At 42.1% G+C, this 20,124-nt stretch overlaps 2 protein-coding genes across 2 annotated transcripts; one reads left to right on the top strand and one right to left on the bottom strand.

Moving 5' to 3' along the window:
* Positions 1 to 1,839: 1,839 nt before the first annotated feature.
* Positions 1,840 to 8,302, top strand: AGT (angiotensinogen (serpin peptidase inhibitor, clade A, member 8)). Its single transcript, XM_010139588.1, has 4 exons — positions 1,840 to 2,626; positions 6,419 to 6,683; positions 7,140 to 7,284; positions 8,111 to 8,302. The coding sequence occupies exons 1-4, from the start codon at positions 1,840 to 1,842 to the stop codon at positions 8,300 to 8,302; spliced, it is 1,389 nt and encodes a 462-aa protein (XP_010137890.1).
* A 5,059-nt stretch (positions 8,303 to 13,361) lies between these two features.
* LOC104496463 (conserved oligomeric Golgi complex subunit 2-like) lies at positions 13,362 to 18,609 on the bottom strand (the record flags this gene model as incomplete). The annotated part of the gene is made up of 3 exons (XM_010139587.1): positions 13,362 to 13,799; positions 15,395 to 15,575; positions 18,470 to 18,609. Coding segments are annotated over 3 exons (423 nt in total), but the record flags the coding sequence as incomplete, so codon positions are not given.
* Between the last annotated feature and the right edge of the window lie 1,515 nt (positions 18,610 to 20,124).

Genomic DNA, 20,124 nt, shown 5'->3' with positions numbered 1-20,124 from the left:
AGAAGGTCTGTGACGCATGTCACCTGGGGAAGTAAAGACAGGGCAGGAGCAGAGAGGATAGCAGCACCAAATGCTGCTGGTTATGCACTAATTTAGAGGATGGGATGGGAGTTACTGGGAAAGAGCAAACCTTAGATGAAGACAAAGGGCTGGAGATTTACAGCAGGTCCTCCCCTGCATGTCTCTGGAGAGCAAATAGTCTCAGGCCTCTCCCACAGGAACCTGCTAGGAAGATGCTCAGACACCCCAAGGGTCCATCACAACAACAGAAGGTCCATTTGTAAACCAAGCTGTTAGATAGGAGCCTACAGCCTGGGAAAGCAGATGTGCGCCTTAGCAGGCATATGCACTTAGCGAGGTATGCCTAACTACCAAGCATCTGCACCTCTCAGTTTTAGTATTTGCAAGAGAGTGGTGATACTGCAGACTGGAGTATTATTTGTCACAAGACACTTGGGGATCTCTCTGTGAAGTGAGTATGGTTATAGATTGTAAATCAGGCTGGGAAGGTGCCAGGTCTTGACGGCTGGATTTAAACCCAGACAGTTCCACTCTGTGTAAATGAAAGTGTTGGTGAGATAGACATTGCACTGTGTCCTCTCAAAAGACCCAGGCTACCAGAATTGCAACACCTGACAGGCTGGCACAGCTCAAAAAACCTTGAAGAAAGAAGGCAAAGAGCAGAGCTTGGTTACTGGCAAGGCTCTTAGTATTTTGCCCATCCAATGAGCTCTGCAGAGCTTGGAAAGGGCAAAAGAGGGTGAACTGAGCTACAATAAACAAGAATTGACTAGCGGAATAAAAACACAACTCTGACTAACAGCGTTTTGGCTAATGGTAGCGTTATAGATGCATAATTTCCAACGCATTTGGATTTCAAATACACTAAGTGGTATATTAGAAATCCAGTGAAAGTACAGCAGAGTCATTAGTTATCATAAAATCAGGTATAGGAAAAGTGAGAATGAGAAAAAGACAAGATTTGTCAGTGTGCTTGTGCATATGTGTATATGTATGTATACGTGACTGTGACTTTCTCATCCCCTTTGTGTCAATGTCACTGGTATTTTGGCATCGAGTAAAATCTATGCCTCTTATCAGGAAAAGCAAGAGCAGCAGGTGGTCTTTTACCGCAGAAGAAGGCTGCCTGTACAGTAAAGTTCAGCTTACCCCTTCTAACTCTGTAGTCAGATAAAGAAGGTGCTGTGAAAACGGTTTCAGTGTTAGCACACTTGTGTAAGGAAGCCTTGAGTGTGTTTGCCTAGAAGCTAGAATGAATGTTTGCACACGGCTATGAAAACACCAAGTGCTCTGCTGATGTCAAGCATTTTGCTGACTAGACATAGAAAGCGGGATTGTTTAATGGCTGGACCTTAAGAGACCTGGTTTCCAAACTGACTTCCCGCGTCACAGCAGGCAAGTCACTTAGCCCATCTGTTTGTCAGCAAGATCTACTGCAGCAGTTTGCGGAGGTAGCTCTGGCCGGGTCCCAGGAGCAATATAGCTGCATTATTATAATGTTTTGCCAGAACTAGCACACTCTAGTTCGCAAGCTTAACTAGTTGGCATGCACAACCACATTGTGGAGTCAAATCTGTGCTTAGCATTTCCCCACCTGCTGCCATTGAAACTGGTGGCCATCTCACCCTGGGCTTTTCAGGGGACAGAGTCAGACCAGCTAGCACCAAATACTGAAATCCCCACCTTTTTGTAACTCCAGTGAAACACTAGCAGCTCACCCTGCGAGTAGTAAGAGAAACTGCTTTTACAACAGGCTGATCAGTCTTCTTTCCTCCCCACCTTTTCTTTCAGCAGACACCGTGGAAGCAATTTTCCAACATGAACCTGATAGCAGATCTTGTCTGTTTGTTGGTCTGCCTCACCTCAGTGAATTGTGACCGAGTCTATGTCCACCCTTTCAATTTGTTTTCTCTCAACAAGAGCACCTGTGAGGAGATGAAAAGCCTGGACCAGGAGGGAATGAAAACTTTCGTCCCAATCTCCATTGAGTCCCAAACCACACCTGCCTATGAAGATGACCTGAAAGATAAGGACAAGCTGGAAGTCCCAAGCCTGAGTGGCCAGGGGAGGCAGAAACTGAGCTTTGTGGAGAACTCTGTGCGTGTCTTGGGTGCACGGTTTTACAGTGTGCTGCGGGAAGCGTGGCAGGGCCAAAACATTCTCCTGTCCCCAACCAGTCTTTATAGCTCCTTGGTGTCTTTCTACCTAGGCACCTCAAACCAAACAGCAGCTGATTTGCAGCGTTTGCTGGGATTTGATCCCCCCTCCAGAAACTGCACCTCCAGGGTGGATGGACACAAAGTCCTTTCCACCCTGAGGATGATTGAAAATCTTATCAAGAGCAGGGACGAGGAGCTGACCTTCTCCAAGATACTCTGCCTGTTCTCTGCCCCCAGCATACCTCTATCCCAACTGTTCGTGCAGGACTTGCTCCCCTCTGCTGATGCTCTCTACGTCCGAGCTGTTGACTTTAGGAACCCAGTCGAGGCAGCAAAGCAAATAAACGCTTTCATCGAGGCCAAAAGCGAGGGCCAAAGCAAGTGCTTACTGACAGACATCGATCCATCCACTGACTTGCTGTTTGCGGTGGATGTCCACTTAGCAGGTACGAGAGAGCACTGCTTGTTTCAGGGGCAGGCTGGGTGGAGGACGGGCAGTGGCCCTGCTCCTGGGAAGGTAGCAAGGTCATGCCTGGCCAGTGGTGAGAGGGAAGGGCTCAGATGAAAGGCTGGACTGCTGCTTTATGTACGGTGCTTTGCTCCCCACCAACGTGTTGGCAACGCTCACTCTGCCATGAGCCAGCAAGGGCAACAGGGAGAAGGTGGAGGGAGTTGGCCTCCAGGAGGTTATCCTTGTCCAGGAAGCTAAGGATTAGGAAAGGTGCATGAAGGTGAATAAGAGAGGATTGCACAGCATTTCGACTGCAAAGCAACTGGAAGTCATGAGGGGCCTCCAGCAAAAACGAGCAGGAAGTAGGTTTAAAGCAAGTCAAAGAAACACCTCTCCCCAGAAACTGTATTTCCACAGGGGGATTGAGGGTAACAGCCAGAGGCACAGATTCAAGAAGGGCTAAAAAGATAATGAACGTGACTCCTCTGGTGGCTATTAAACACAGAAATCTGGAGGCAACTTCTGGCTCTGGAAACAACCATAAAAGCTATCAGTTATGGAAGCAGGGAGAATATGCAAAACTAGAGTAACTAAGGCAGTTCCTCAATTACCTACGGTCATTCTGCGCTGCTGCCCCAGAAATCACCCTGTACCACAACTGAGCTTCCTCTTCTGAGCGTAGCTGCTTTTCGACATGCTTGCCCCTGAATCCAGTACTAGTGACAGCATGTTTCAGGACAGCTTGCCTAGCAGTGGCTGTATTTCCGAAAACTTGCAGTGAGCCATAAGTTTCTAAGCAGATCTCTGCTGCAAAAGGTGGAGCTCTGGCGCCCATGAAAGGCTTTTGTGCCTTCTCACCCGTAAACTGGATATCAGGTTTTCTTTGCCTTTCACAGGTGCTGCCATTAAGTGATCCCAACTCCTCAGGGAGATGGGAGCATCAGCTTTCTCTTCAGTGTAAGGTCTAGCACAGAGATGATACTGCAAAAACAATTCTCATGTTACAGACTTCGGCACGGTCACAGTAGCAGAGTTTTCCTTTAGCAGAACAATTTTCTCCTCTTCTTCAGTATTGGAAACTTGTAATTTTATTAGCTTAGGAACACATACCTGAGGGTCTGAGTCACTGGGTCAGCTCTATGGCCTCGTCTCTCTCAGAAGGGTGCACCTGAGATGTTGTAATCGCCACACATGGGATGGAGTAAATTGGCTCAAGAACACATGAATTAGATAAGCAACTCTCTTCTAGTAAGCACGAGAGATGACAACAGCATTTGTTTTGCCATTTGGTTGCAGAGGGGCAGTCATGACAGCCGATGCTGTCATGTTCTGTCTGTCCTTATAGCTGCAGAAAGGAAAAAGTACCTTTTCTTTTGGTCTGAAACACACTGTATGTGCTCCTAAGATACTATCAACAGCCGTAGGATTGATAAAATTACAGAATCCATACAAAACAACAGCTGCATGTTCTAATGGCTGAGCTCTCATTTGCTTGCACATAGTTCTTTTCACATTTGTAGAGTTGCTGCTGAGCAGGGGCTGCCATGTAGAAACCAATGCAGAACATCAGGTGCAAATTTTACTGACTTCTTTTTAAGTTGCAAAATAATTACAAACCAGTGAGTGACAACTGCACTGTGGGATTGCATGATATTAAGCACCCTTCCCTTCCCCCATTTAAACCCTCTTTCAGACAGACAACTCTCAACAGTTTCAGTTTTAATTAGGATGCCTTTTGCTTTTTTATTTTTTTTAAGAAAAAGTCATAGCTTTCCACAGAAAGTTGTCCTCTCATTAAGCTCATCAGGCTGTCGTAAAGCCTGCGTTACAGAACATGGAGATCATCACCTGAAGCAGAGAGCTCCAACGTTCCTTTCCAGTGCTCCCAAATCAGTACTGCAGAGCACTCCTTTACTCTCCCAGGCCACATCTTCGCTCTGTGATTAGCAGCCTTTTTCACTCTGGATATCTTAAGTCATCTTGTTGAAGACACAAGTTTTTTCCCTGTTCTGATGTGGTTGCTGAAAGGGTGCCCAATCCCACAGCTTCTGTGTCTGGATATGAGAGTTCTCCCTATAAGAAAACATTTCTTCTAATGTGTCAGCTACCACCTTCTACTGAAGGAGTGTTCATCTTCTTCAGTTTTCCTTATTTTACATTTCAGGTATCTGAGGCAAAAAGCAGAGTTTCTTTAGTAAATACATCTCTCCTGTGTCCTAAAAAAATATGCTCTAATAAATAAATAGTCATATTAAGACTATTAACACATTTGGAGCACTTTCAGGGAGTACACACGTAGCTACACGTTTGAGGGCCCAGACATCCAGACCCTCACCTGGTGGAAAGCCACAATGATTTGTCATAGTTCATGACTGGCACAGTATTAACGGACTCAGTTCCAAAGTCAATAGCAGAGCTTTGAAATTTTGCAATATCTTTCCCAAAACCAATTACTATCCCCCCTTGATACATTCAGCTATCTGCTCAGTTCTTTTTTACTCTTCATTTAACTGTGTCACAGTCTTGACTTTCGCTATCCTGTGAGAATAAATTCTGCAGGTTACACAGACCTTGTGAAAGTGGTGCCCTTCTGCTTGCATCCCTTATTCTTACAAAATTAGAATAAAAGGTCAGCAACTCTACTTCCTTATTCTTTGTTTTGCTTACACCTCTCAGATCTCCTACCTGGTGCTTCTTTTTGATGAAGTTACAAGAGGTGAAAGTGCCTGAATGTTCTTTTTGTGTAAGCTCATGTAAGAGACAAGCGCTCCTATGCAAAACCAACTACTACACATCAAATATATTAGGTCCAGCATTTATCTAGATTTATTGGAAAATAGACTATCTAACAGTACAGCTAGACCAGCTCCCATCTTATACCAGCATTAATTACTTCAATGCAAGGAGTTCCTTTCTTTACCACAAAATACGTATTTGCTTTCCTAATTCCCTTATGCCACTGAACGGGAATTTTGAAATTTTTCCTTCTTGATGATGGCAGTGGTTTCTTCAATGCCCACGGGATCAGCTGCCTAACTGGGTACTGATCTATGGCAGTGAGCAGATAACATGGTGAAGTGCAAAGCTGGACAGAAGCAGTGGGAGGTGAGAGCAAGGCTTCCCATACTGGGGAACTGAGTAAGAAATGTGTGTTAAGGTTTAGCAAGCACACAGGTATGTCCTTTTTAACCTCCCTGCCTCAATCAACACTTCGACGTTACACTTACTACCTTCCCCATTGCTTTGGTTCGTAAGATTGCCAGTGGTGAGACCTCAGCCAGAGCTTGTGGCGCCTTCCCGCTCTCGAGCCCACCTGACTGCCCGAGAGCACTCCTGCTGCAAGGGCTGGCCATGATAGATGCATTCCCAAAGGTGCTATCTGCCACCTGAAAGAGAGAGAAGAAATCCAAACAGACCCTCCACACAGGCGTGCGAGCCAACTGGGAGCTACATGGCAGCCTGTGAGTAGGCAAGCAACCAAGCAAGCAGAAATACTGAGTCCAGCAAAGTCCACAAAGCCAGGAGAAATAAATCAGCTTTGGCCACAGTCCTGATGGTCACGGTCCCTGTCTGTGAGACTGCACCAGCCTTTGTCTGGTGCCACCAGCAGGCTTGTTACAAGGCAAAATACATGTTTTCTGCAGCTAAACGTGATTTTATACACATAGCCCTTGTCTAATTCACAGTGCGTAGTTTTTAAACAAACATACACTACCAGCTCAGGGGTAGAGGGGAGGAGTGAAGGAAGAGAAGAATCAATTTCTTCTTTCTCACATCTGTTTTTCAGTGAATGTTAAGCAAGCCTCACGGCTCAAAGAGCCTCAGGAGTTCTGGGTGGATTCAGACACAAAAGTCTTGGTCCCTATGTTGTCAGTCATAGGGACATTCAAGTACAAAATTGATGCCAGTGGGACTTTTTCTGTGGTTGAAGTCCCCATCAGCGAGACTGCACTGCTGGTGCTGGTGCAGCCCATCAATGGCAGCGACCTGGAGCACGTGGAATCTGAGCTGCTGCCGCAGTCCTGGGCCTGGCTTCAGCAGCTGTCCCCAAGGTAGGGCTCGGGCACACACACGGTCCTGTTGGGATGACCAAGGCGGGGTGCACTGGGCAGGACTGCCTGCTCGCTGCCTGGGGTTGGATCCTGCCAGGGAGGGTTTAACACCGAGCACAAGGAGAATCACCTGCAAACCCACAAGGCTGACTTCAGTGGGATTGGCTTTTTATCTGGGGCTATTTCAAGGAAATGAGCAAGTGCCTTTCCATAGCTGACCACACAGGACCCACGAAGTAGGCTGATCTGGGGTTTAATAGCATACCCAGGGTAGATTTAGGGTGACTTCCCACTTGGAAACAGTAACATGATGCCCACCAGCCCTTGGTAGCTGTCCCCACATACCAAGCACTTCTTGCAGCTGTTTCCACATGCCCGTTCCCCAGGACTGGCCAAACATCATGACTTCAAAGTGGACAGCAGGCACTCACTTGTGTCTCTCTCTCTTTTCTGCAGAGAAATTAAATTAACGCTGCCAGAGCTAACAATAGAAGGCAGCTCCGATCTACAGAAGCTTCTTGCAGATATGGAACTGCCTGCACTGCTGGGCAGGGGAGCAGATCTCAGTAAAATAAGCGATACCAATCTAACAGTTGGAAAGGTACAGTACACATCACTGGTGCTTAAAAAAATAAGCCTCCTGCTCAGTTACAGCCTCTTTAACAGCATAAATTTACCTTGAATAAACCAGTCAGAGCCATGTGGGGCACATGCTCAGCAGGGGACTTTGAAGATGACTGAAGGATGTGAATATTCATTAGATTAACCTATCAGCAGCAATACTTTTGCCTTAAACTATTCAAATTTCATCACTGCAGCAAACACAACATGCAACACAGAGCTCAAGGTCTGAGTGTGCTAGGTGCTGTATGTACAAATCAGACTGCACTCATGAACCACCTCCAGATCAAAGGCCTCCGGGCACCACAGCTGGAGCACACAGGAGAGGCTGCAGCTAGTGGGCTGTCAAGGGTAACTCCCAGAAATCACAAAGACAGAGGTGTGTGCAACACATGACCGCATCGAAGACAGGCTCCAGCGTTCGAGTCCCAAGGGGAAGAAGGGAGATCTTGAAGGACAGGGCTGTCTTTCACAAAAAGAAGGCAAATTATGTTCCAAAGGTATAATTTGAGTGCCTCTACTTTTATTTATTTTCAGAAGGTGTTCTACCTTGGAAGTTCTGTCAGTGGCTTCAAGGGTACCATGATTTCATACAGTCCAAGTGAACAAGCAGTTCTAGAGCTTTTTCACATTATGGACCAAGCACCCCAAAGTCTTTTTCAAACATCCATGGTACCTATCCTGTGCTGCTTACAGCTGATCTAAGTTCACACTGCATGTGCTTTACCACCTACTCAAACACTCGTTTGTCTTTTCACTATCATGCTGTGATGACTCCAGAGTTACTCGTATGTTTTGCCTTACAGGTAATAAATAAAGCCTTTTTAAAACTGACCAGCGATGGAGTAGATCAGCCAGAAGACCCTGCAGCCCAGAAAGAAGATCTGGCGTTCCTGGATGTAACACTGAACAAGCCGTTCCTTTTAGCCGTTTTTGAAGAGAAGATAAGAGCAATGCTTCTCTTTGGCCGAGTAACAAACCCTCTGCACGGGGTTTAAATGCAAGCACAGCGGATGGGAAGGGAAGGGAATGATGCACATCTCCCATCACCTTTTTCTTATTCATCAGCTGTTTTTATAATCATGTTGAGTGCTCTACTTAGCTTTGAGATGAAGCAGGTAGTGTTTGAAATAGAGCTTTTTCAAAGCTAAAACATCGCAACATTTCATCCTTGTTCATCACTTTTACATGAGGTGACTCAAACTCTCTCCATCTACTCTTTCTTATTTCCACTCTGTCTCCCTTCTGTCCCCAGCTTCCTTTTTCCAGTGGGGACAAAGTAATAACCAGCAGGGCATTGACTTAAAAAGATAGCTTTATAACCACAAACAGCATTTTCTATAGAAAGGTATTAGAAAAGAACCTCTTCATTCTTTAAGAGGTCTCTCTTTAGTTTTTAGTTTGGCCGGTTTTGCTAGAGAGGCCCCTTCTTACATTACAGTAAAAACTACTTTCCTGTAAAAATCCACAAGGATTTCTAGCTTCATAGCAACATTTCCCTTGAAAATGCTGCCAAAAGCACAGGCAGGCTTCACTTGTCCCATTGAGAAAAGATTTTTTTTTTGCCTTGGAAGCAAAAAACACATTTGGAAGAAGTTTCTTCTTTCTGCAGCCCAGATGGATATGCTCATTTCTTAACTCTATGGAAAAGCTAAAAATAGGGTTTGGTAGCATTAATGAACTGTGATGGATAAATTCTCATAGCCTGACAGAATCACCTCTGATTTTTTTAAGAAAAAAAAAAGTAAGACCTGCTATTCCAATACAATTCCACTCCTTGGATTACTCTCTAACCTGAGGGGTATTTATTACAGCCTTATAGTGAAAAAGAGCATTACTGGTTAGAGCCCAGATCTGTAAACTTTAATATACCTAAACCATATGTTCTTAAGAAGATAGTATTAATGGCAATAATCTGTATGTGTATAAACAGCGGGTGTACTGCTACACATGAATAAAACCATTTCAGTGGTCCAATCCAACTCTTAACAGGTCATAAAGGTTTGAAGCATTAAAATGTAACAACTGCTCTTGAATCAGGAAGGGAGGAACTGGGCGTGAAGTCTCGGTACTACGGAAAGCCTCTCAGTGGAACAAGGATTTCTGCCTCTCATCTCTAGATTCGTCTTTAGCACTGATGGCATTTAGAAAGTAACTGCAGCAAATATCCTACAGAGCACGATTGCTCACTGTCACCCACAGTGGCCCAAATGTCTATCTCATCCAGACCCACTAATGCCAATGGCTTGCTATTGGTGATGTAGACACGTGATGAATCCTTCTAACTTAATGGAAAAGACTAACAAATAGTACAACCCTCAAGAATAGTAGGATTTCAAGTGCATGTATTTATCCAATGCCACTTTATGTATTCCAAACACTCTGACATCTAGATACTGTACTTGTATTATATACAGAAGCAATTAACTATACATACGCAGAGATGGAAAGATGCAAATAAAAGCACTTTAAGTTGCTTTACTGCAGTTCAGTTGAGTTTATGGCCGTAACTACATCCCTTGAACTGGCTTCTGAAATTTGTTCCAAGTCAGATTTATATTTTTAAGACAGTAAGTTGCAAATTATCCTGCAATACAGCCAATGACATAGCTGTACGCATGAAAGAGGCAGCTTTCAAGAGTTTGTACTCATTTAAAAGTTATCCCATTTACTCATAGAAGTCAGAAAGTAGCATCAGCCACAAATAAAATTTCAGACCACGAGATGTTCCATTTCTGTGACGAAGATGGAGGACAACAAAGGGATCCCCTGGCCGCCCTATCAGTAAGTTCTGGAACGAAATGCCATTATTCACAGGTGGGGGCTGCACATTGACTCATACTCTGTTTAGTGGTTACAGGCAGAAAAACAACCCAATAAACCACCCACAAAACCAAACATTTTTCAGAAAAACACTGTGGTGGAGAGCACCTCTCCGCTGACATCCTGGAGAAGGAAAGGAAAGAAGAAAGGGCAGAGAGAGGGAACTAAAAGTATACTGGCCACAGCAAGGACTAGAGAGAGAGGTGCTGGAGCAAGTGCTACAGTACCAGAAAGATAAGCAATCTGTACACGTACTCATTCTCCTAGATACTCAAATGAAGAAGAAAAAACAAAACAAAACCCAAACAAACAAACAAAATCCCAAACCCCCCAAACTAAATCTCTCCACTTCCCCAGCAATGTACACTCTCCCGAGACTTGTTTCTGACATCAGTTTTACATCTGTAATTTTTATGGCATTTATACTCTCCACTCTCCCTCAGTGGTCTTCCTCCACCCAGCTCCACCAAATTCCTCTGCCAGGCACACAATGATGCACCTTCCAAGCATGAGCTCTCTCCCCTGCAGTCTACAGCTCAAGCCTAGAGAACAAAGCACCCAAAATCATGCTCTAACAGAGGAGAGATTTGGAGAAAGGGAACAAAGAGAAGGACAAGCTTTTTAAGCTTCATCGAAACAACACAGTTTATCCCCAAGCATAGCTGACGATTCTGCTAATAAGCTTAAACAAATAATCTAGGCATAGTTTTCTTCCCTTCAGTTGAAACATGAAAATACAACCACTGGTGGGAAAAGGAGAGTAAATACTCCTCAATATTGAGTAGTCCAGCCAAATATACATATTGCTAGTTATCTTTGGCTGATATCGTTTTTTAATCACACTCCAGTCCACTTCCGGTATAACCCACGAACTTGAGAATGCAATTACCATTTTTCAGGAAAACATGACAACACCCTTTCCCTCCTCAATGCTATTATACAAAACATCTTCCAGCTGAATTCCTTCCAGACTTAGAAAGACACAGCGAATTTTCTAGAAGTCCTAGAAGGGAAGAAGAAAAAGGCATAAAATCTGCATTCCTGTCACGAACTGCACTTCGAAAAAAAAAAAAGTGTCTGAGGAATAGAAAAAAACAAATTGGAGGCAGATAACATCGCTATTAGAACTCACCTACTTACATGGTAGACCCACTCCTCCTGACTGACCCACAGTATCTGAGAATGCTAAAATTCATTTCACCAAAGCCAATTAACACCTCTTCTTTCTTTCAACAGGGATGTCACACAAATGTTTAACTAACATTGTATTCCATGAAAGAAAATTAAGTGCTATTCAATTGAACAAAGTAAAAGATGGGGAACTGACATAAAACCAGTGATGTAGACGTTTACAGCAATCACAGGACCATTCAATCATTTTGATTTGCTACACAATGTAATTTCCTGCCCTGAAATTAAAGCTGGTCTTCAGTGGAAAAGAACAGAATTCAGCCTGCATACTCAGCAAGCTGATGATGACAAGTAGGAAGTGTTGTGGTAGGAAGAGGTGGAAAATCACATGCAACAAAAGAGCAAGTAACCTTTCCATGCAGTTTTGGTTTGGTACACAGATTGCATCCTTCTCCCCAATTTTGGAGGATACAAACAAAGATGTTCTATTTTCAATCACTACTATGTACAGATCAAAGAATCTGCTGACAGCTGTTATAGAAATTTAAATTTAGAGAGATGTGCTTTCCAAAATAGGAAGTTGCTTGATGCCTTCACATTACTACAATCTCAGTCTCAGACTACAACTTACGCATTCATTTTAGTAAGAAAACATCTTTGAAAACAACAGTCACTAGTGGTAGCAAGATGTCTCTGCCCCTGACTCTTAATAAAAGCCAATGAAGAGGCGCAGGGAGACTAAACTTTCTAGGTTCATCAAGTGGAAGACCAGAACATTATAATACAAACACCACACTTATTCACAAGCAGTAAGACTTAGTGCATTCAGGAGTTTGTACCTAAGCCCTTGGCTGGCTAGAGGATCTCCACATCACTGAATGAAACAGATGTGACAGCTGGCAAGTTGGTCCTTTGGTAATGCTGCTGCTTCTTTCTTCAGCAATAAATTTGGGCACTCTCTCAGTGGTATGTGTTGCCATGAACAGAGAGTTGCTAAGCAAATTAAAAGAACCAAATCCTGCTCTCCATTACTCAGAGTCCAAGAAGAACCAACATAATTTTAAGCAGTAGTACTTTCCCCACCATCCCCTTCACAAAATTAGTTTCAGAGAAGTCATAATAATCACCTCTCCTGCTCACTTCAAAAGGGCAGTGATCAATAGTTCTGTCTTCTCATCTAAAATTTGGTCAATTCTCCGAACACTGAGCAATAAAAGCCTCAGTGCTGTGGCAGGTTTGCTCACTACAGCTTCAACGCTATGTGACAGCCATGCACTATGAACTCCGTATCTCTAGGTACTTGGAAGATTTGCATCATCTTACACTCCCCCATTAAGACCCAAGCTCTCTAAATACTTTAGGGAGAAACGGGTATTTTTAATTAATAAAGACCTAGAATGTCAGTGTTAAGTCTTCACAGGGTAAAAAACCAAAACAAACACACCTAACCAAAAATCCACCAAGCAAAGCCACAAACACACTCACCCAGGGCTTTCTCTCATTTGAAAGTCTCAAATTCACCTCCTACTGTCCACAGACTGTGCTACCTGTCCCTCAGATACAAAAGAGTAGCAAATCACTCTAGTTTCAAGAGAACTCTTTGTTAATCCTCCTACCACTTAAAACCCTAATAACACTTTCAAATTTCCTGCTATATAAAGATGCACCTTGTAGTGAAGTAACTAGGTTTGAAGTTACAAATATTCCACATGTATTCACACAAAATACTCCCCTGAATTCTAAGACAATATAATACAAACCAGGAATATGCCAACTCTGAATAAATTCTAGCTTAGTGAGTTAAGTGTTAGTTTGAAGGAAAACAGGTATCCTGAATGTAACAGCCAGTCATTTAGATACTGATATTAGAAATTATTTTTGAAAATCACAAACCAGCAAAATGAAAACATTCAAAACCCAAACAAGAGCTAACCATATCCCATGATGAGGGAAAGCAGGTAAGTGCAAAGCAGTAGGAAGAAACAGCAGATTTCTACTCCTGTGAGCACTTTGTTCCAGAAGAGCTGGAATAAAGTCCCTTTGAAAGCTTTTGGCAGCCGTCAATGAATATATTTGATTCAAAAACAGGCAAGACATCAAAACTTAGGAAGAGAATTTATTACTTATTATTTTCATCATGTAAGTTCATTCTCCTACATATTAAGATGTGTATAACAAAAATAAAAAGCCTTTTATTCCACTTTTATTCTATAGCAGAAGGTTTAGAACTTTTGATTGCTTTTCATATAATGGAAAATTATGGTAAGTTCTCAGTCTTTTGGTGAAACAAGCTTATCTTGGCAGAAGATGCATGGTTTGTTGCTTGAGACACATCAGGAAGCACTTCATTGCTACTTATTTGGTAAAATAAAGAAGAGTTAAATTCTCTCTTTCTTCTAGGGACTTTGTTTATCTTCAGTGACATGCTTTCAAAAATATCTAGGATTGTTCTGCTGTCACCTGATCCTTGGCAACTAGAACCAACTCTGCAAGGGCTGAAAAGCTTTTTACGCTGCTTGCTTCCAGTCCCATCTTTTGTATCTAGAAAGACAGAGAAGAAACATTAACTTTCTTTAAAACATCAAAAGCTCACTAATTATTCTACTTAAAATATTTAGCAAAGCATATGTTTTGTCCTGCATTGTCACATAGCAAAAACAACGCAATGGCATATAGGGCACGCTATAAAAACACACTTTGTACCCAACTGCGCTCAGTTTTTTCAGTTAATGTAGTGCTTGCAAGGAAATATTTAACTATCATCTAGGCAACCTGCAACTAAAGCCAGTTGACACTTTTCCAGTGAAACAGTCAGAAAGAGAAACTTGGCTTTAAGTTTGTTTTTAATGCATTGATTTCAACTGAGTTTTCTTTTCAAACCCCAAATACAGTTTCTGGGCAAAACTTTAATGGGAACCCACCCAAAAGCAGCCAACAGCATGATGATGAATGCATTTCAATGGGCTGCAAGAGCCTATGGTTCTAGCCTCGAACTTTCTGGAGGATGAAAACTACAAATAGAAAGGTTGCTACAAGTTCATTTCCTACACAGAACATTTATTGCTCTGACAATTAGAAAAATACAGCCATGAGAAAACTAAAAAAGAAAAATCTGCAACTAAATAAAACTGTAACGAAATGATTCTGAGAGGGTGTTTTGCTGCTGGAACTCTTTGTAATGCTCATACGTACCGAACCAGCTCCTAAATAATTATGAATAATATATCCCAGTTCAGCTTAAATTCACATTGCAGTCATGTTAGCGGACATAACATGAATAAAAGAACAAAAGCCCAGCCCCACCCAAGAACTGCCAAGTAACAGTTCTTGTTAGTAAGATTTCCATTCTTCTACCCATATCTTCTTCCTCTGTGGTAACTCTCAGATATGAGGAAAGCATCTGCTCGCACACAGGCAGACTTTAGCTACCTGTTATAATGCATCAACAGCATCTGATCCTAAACAAGACTGATGGTAGCTGCTTGGCAACTAATGATTTGGACTTGCACGTTTGTGTCTATATATAATTTTCAGAAATTAAAAGCAGTACACAACAGTATGCTTATACAATTTGGTGTAGCTAGTGCATGTACTTCCCGGAATATTTTCTTCTTTCCTTTGTTATTAAAGTTTTCCTATTTGGCACTGGAAGGTCCTTACAGTTACGCAGCAGCAAAAACAAGGTTAACATCTTCAAAGCACTTGGGAACAGACCCTTGGCTATGCAGTAAGTCAAGGCTGGAAATACCCAGAGAGAGGAAAACAAAAGCAAGCCTATGAAGTATTTCCATCACAGCTAAAGAAGGTCCTGGCCCTCTGATCTGTCCACACAGGATTTCTTCTTTGTGCTTCTAAGCACTAGGCAGTACTTGAATTTTGAAGAGTAAGAAATACAAGCTTTGCATTTGTGTAAGAAAGGACAGGAAAGCATGCACTACTCACATGGTATCTACAGTCACTAAGGCTCAAGTCACCCCCATTATACAGATGTGAAAAACAAAGCAAAAACCCCGAAAACCAAAACTGCACTGACAAAGCTTTCAAGACCAAAAAAACTAAGTAAAACTCCCCTTTCCTCCTCCATCTCACTCCCTATCAAAATCTAATAGTAAACAAACTTTTTCCTCAAAACTTACTTGTTCTCCGAAATACTCAACATCTAGGGCCAGCTGCAGTCGGATTTTGTTATCATCACTCATGCCTCCGTTTGTACCAACAGGGTTTGAAGTTGCAGTTCTTCTGGCTTGCTTCAACCTTTTCAGACTCTCTTCCATTTTTTTAACAGAGCTTAGCACATCAGATACAGTTTCATAATACCTAAATTAAGGGAGATTAAAAAGAAAGAAAAAAATTAAACTTTCACAGAAAAGCCTGCTTCATACATATCAGTACATCACTGGTCCTGAGAAAAACGCTGAAGAACACTGAGAGCAATTGAGACTGGTGCGACACGGACAGTGGGATCATGAGCAGCTGGCACAAGCTGTGTGTTGTGTTTGATGTGCTGGAGGGAAGGGATGCCATCCAGAGGAACCTGGAGAGGCTTGAAAGGTGGGATCATGCAAACCTCAGGAAGTTCAACAGGGCCAAGTGTAAGGTCCTGCACCCTGGGTCAGGGCAATTCCAAACACAAATAAGGGCTGGGTGATGAGTGGATTGAGAACTGCCCTGTGGCGAAAGACTTGGGGGTGTTGGTTGACAAGAAAGAAACTCAACATGATCCAGCAATGTGCACTTGCAGCCCAGGAAGCCAACCGTATCCTGGGCTGCATCAAGAGAAGTGTGGCCAGCAGGCTGAGTTAGGTGATTCTGCTCCTCTACTCTGCACTCGTGAGACCCCACCTGCAGTACTGTGTTCAGCTCTGAGGCCCCCAACGCAAGAAGGACACCAACCTGTTGAAGCAAGTCCAGAGAGGGGCCACAGAGATGATGAGAGGGCTGAAGCATCTCTTCTATGAAGAGAGACTGAGAGACCTGTGGTTGTTCAGCCTGGAGAAGACCTCACAGCAGCTTCCTAGCACCTAAAGCGGGTCTACAGGAAAGATGAAGAGGGACTCTTTCTAAGGGAGTGCAGTGATAGGATGAGGAGCCACGGTTATAAACTGAAAGAGGGTAGATTTAGATTAGATATAAGGAAGAAATTCTTCACATTGAGGGTGGTGAAGCACTGGAGCAGGTTGTCCAGAGAGGCTGCAAATGGCCCATTCCTGGAAGTGTTCAAGGCTGGGTTGAATGGGGATTTGAGCAACCTGGTCTAGTGGAAGGTGTCCCTGCCCACGGCAGAGGAGTTGGAACTAGATGATCTTTAAAGGTCCCTTCCAGTGCAAACCATTCTATGATTCTATGAATGGTTTTCCTTGCAAGGAAGATACTTGTTTCTGTCATTATCAATTAATCAGTATTTCCAATATTAGTTCTCGATGTCAATCTGAAGATATTCAGTATTGAAGCCTCCTTCTCATCACAATATTTTTTACCCCCTCAAGACATTTGAACTCAATAGAGACTAAGGAATAAAACTGCTTAATTTCAGACAGTGAACCAGCTCTATTTACAACTGATAGAGCTCCAAATAAAATTCCTTTTACAAATTCAACAAGAATAACAGCCTCACAGACCAAAAAATATGTAGTTTTAGACAAGTTACAGAAGTGTTCACGTATATGACAGTATGCAAGTGCACACCAGTCAGAAGTGCCTATTTCTAAAATGAAGAAACTGATCTAAACAGAAATTTCAGGAAGCTAGCAGGAAAAGTCAGAAGAACATTAATGCTGAGTTTGAAATGGTATAGATGGAATAAAACACCACTTCCCGCTTACTGGGATCCACATTAAAGAGAGAATTGAGTAAAACGAGACAAACAAATCAACTAATCAACAGAAGTTCAAAAAGCCTTATGGTCCGAAATCCCATGCCTAAATGCAAAGGGCATAATACCATATAAATTAACTAACAAATGCCCATGACAGTGAGTTTTTAAGAATAGCTCAAAGGAGAAAAATAGAGCAACAATGGGAAATGAGAGGATCCATAACAGAACTGACAAGATTGAGCTATGTTCTATAATTTGCTAAAATCCATAAAAGACTCTCTATGACAGTGATCAAACTACTATTGTAAGAATTAAGAAAGTTGAAACAATCTTCCCCGTGTTTACTTTTAAACAGAGAGGCAACAGAAAGCAGGCAAGCTTTTTCAAGGGATAATTAGATGGAAACAGCTACAGAGGAAGTGCTTGCCACTGCCATGGAAACTGTTCCAAGACACCATCCTACAAAAAAATGTAAACTGTAGTCTCTTTTCACATCTTGTATTTCATTCACTTGTTGAGATGATCTGCTTCTGCTGTACTTCAAAGTTCTTCTGCCATTTAAGCAAGTTTAGCCCTCAGTTATTTTTAACGAGTTGATGCCCTTTTCTGTTTTTCTCATTTGGATGCAAGACGATATTGTCACAGCAGGAAATTGAATTAATTACTTGCATCTGTATTCTCAGTGAAGAAACTACAATATTCCTCCATTTAAGAAGTTCAGATTTTTTGTCTTTTCTCTTGTTCAGCGATAAGACATTTTAAAACACTCTGATAACAAATAGTAACAACAAATCATGAAAAGAGAATTCAAGAGAAAATTCTAAGAAATTAACAAATGAACTTGGTAATCTTTCCCGTCTGTATCCTGAAGATGCTAACTAGGAAAGAGAAGATATACAAAAGAAAGTATTGCTTTATGACTGCCTTACTAAACTGTGAACAGTTAGCTCTTCTGCAGTTAAAAAAAAATCCAAAGATTTTTTTTTTTTAAAAACTAAAAAGTTGGATAACCATTACATACATTAGGGAAAGTTTATTGAAACTTTGTTCACTGAAAATAATGTAAGGTTAAGGTCTTATACCAATTTTGAAACAAAACGCAAATTTTTAGTTCACCATTGTGTTGCCAGAGCTAAACAATTTTCCAGATACCTTAACCCACAATGCCACAGGTCTGAGCAGAAGCCAGGTTTCTGGTTTCCCTGCCCTCCTTTTCATGTGCTCAGCACACAACACCAGAGGAAATTGGCAGGATATATTTCTTCAAAAAGAGGGGTATATTCTTGTTTTCTTTACAGTTGTGTTAATTCATAGTGTTTTAGTTTTCTCCTGTGCCCATTCAGTGAACAATGGAGTTCTTAATTAATGCAAAGAATGTTCTGCATAGTTCTCTTACTTTTGTGTGGTTTCAGAGAGGGCACCTTCCAACCACTGATGAATCACAGGCTGCTTCAATGTATTTTTGTACTCATTCTGCAGTCGGAAGAAGGGCTTAAGAGCACTGTCAACATAAGGTGAAGCTTTAGTTGGCACCTCCTGGTAGGTGACAGGGAAACAAGGCAGGGGAAAAAGAACAAGTAATTTACTTACTGAAAGTATCAACACCGAATTCTAGCATGTATATAAAATGCTAAGCCTGTCTCTGAGCAAAGACAACAAATCAGTTAAGAGGTCATCATACGTAAGACAGACACCATCACAGAATCATTCATTAGTGTTATACAATGTGATATAATATAGAACAAGGTTCCAAATGACCAAAGCTTTTTGAGAGATGCATGTGCCAGCCAGCCACTCCTGTTACCAGCGCATGACCCCAAAGGCACTTTCTGCTCATGCTGATTTCAGAGAAAGTTGGGCAGACTTGGTGTCCATAACAGACTATTCTTTGTTAAAATACCTACTATTTAGTACTATACTTCACTAAACTGAAGACATTGTTCGTTCTGTTCGTATACCACCCTGCTCCCTCAGCATATTTGCCAGAAGAATGCTTTTGGGATAACTAACATTCCCTTACTATCTTCTTCTCAGCTAGTTTTGGTTGCAGAATGATTCATCTCTGCAAGGATGATTCACGCATAGCTTGGGTGAACCTCATGCATTTCAAAGCAACAGAATACATCCAGGGTGCACAAAATCTCTGACACCGGAAATACCTCACTAACCTCTTAGAGCTCCAAATCTCAGACCCTGGCCAAACATACTTTTTTCCTGCAAAGACTATGCTCGTGCCAATTCTGAATTCTGCTGAAAAAATCACAGTATTTGACATCCATAAAAATAAAGTTGCCAGAACTTAACAGGACTGTAACAATGCACCTTCTCTACCCAAGCTGTCTCTCTTCTGTTTATCAGTTCAGACTTTGCACCACCGAAAGCCAGTTATGACGACCAAGAAAGCAATCACACTTATAGAGCATCAAGCTAACAACTTAATTGACTTGAAGGTGGCCAGGTCCCAGGTCTTTATTTTGGCACAGTTAGCCCACTGTCTACTTAAACATCCCAAGGACAACCGAGAGATGATGACAGTCCACAAAATCACTATGTAGAGGTTGCTTTCAGATAACTGAGCTAAACAGGATAGGGTTGTTGGGTTTTTCACCCTCCTTGGGCTTACGTACTTTGTTCTACTCTTTCCTTAAGTAAAAATATTCTCTGTTAAAGGCAGAAGAATCTAGTCACTACATAAATGAATTATTAGCCTTGAGGTCGTTTCTTCTTTTTAAATACGATTTCTGATTAAGTATGTCCTTCCAGCTAAGACAGTGAGAAACCCTAGTAATAAACTGAAGTAATATACTACTCCCTTAGGAACAATTTCTCTTCCAGCTCACCCTAAATGTTTACCTCCCAAAGAAAATTTAATATCCTTGAAAGTAGACTTAACAGCTCTATTCTTCCCATTTAGCCACTGAAAAAGCACAATTGCTAGTGGCAGCGCAGTTTCTTTGTGATAGCCAGGAAAGTGCTTTTTATTTTGGCAAGCCAAGGCAACTCTTCTCCCACCCCCAACCAAAACTACCCCACAGACAAGTAGGAAGAGAG

This window comes from Buceros rhinoceros, unplaced genomic scaffold (assembly GCF_000710305.1).
Source record: "Buceros rhinoceros silvestris isolate BGI_N320 unplaced genomic scaffold, ASM71030v1 scaffold547, whole genome shotgun sequence".
In the NCBI taxonomy this organism is placed as follows: domain Eukaryota; kingdom Metazoa; phylum Chordata; class Aves; order Bucerotiformes; family Bucerotidae; genus Buceros; species Buceros rhinoceros.
Note: the sequence above shows the minus strand (reverse complement) of the source record. Positions and strands in the feature narration are given on the sequence as shown.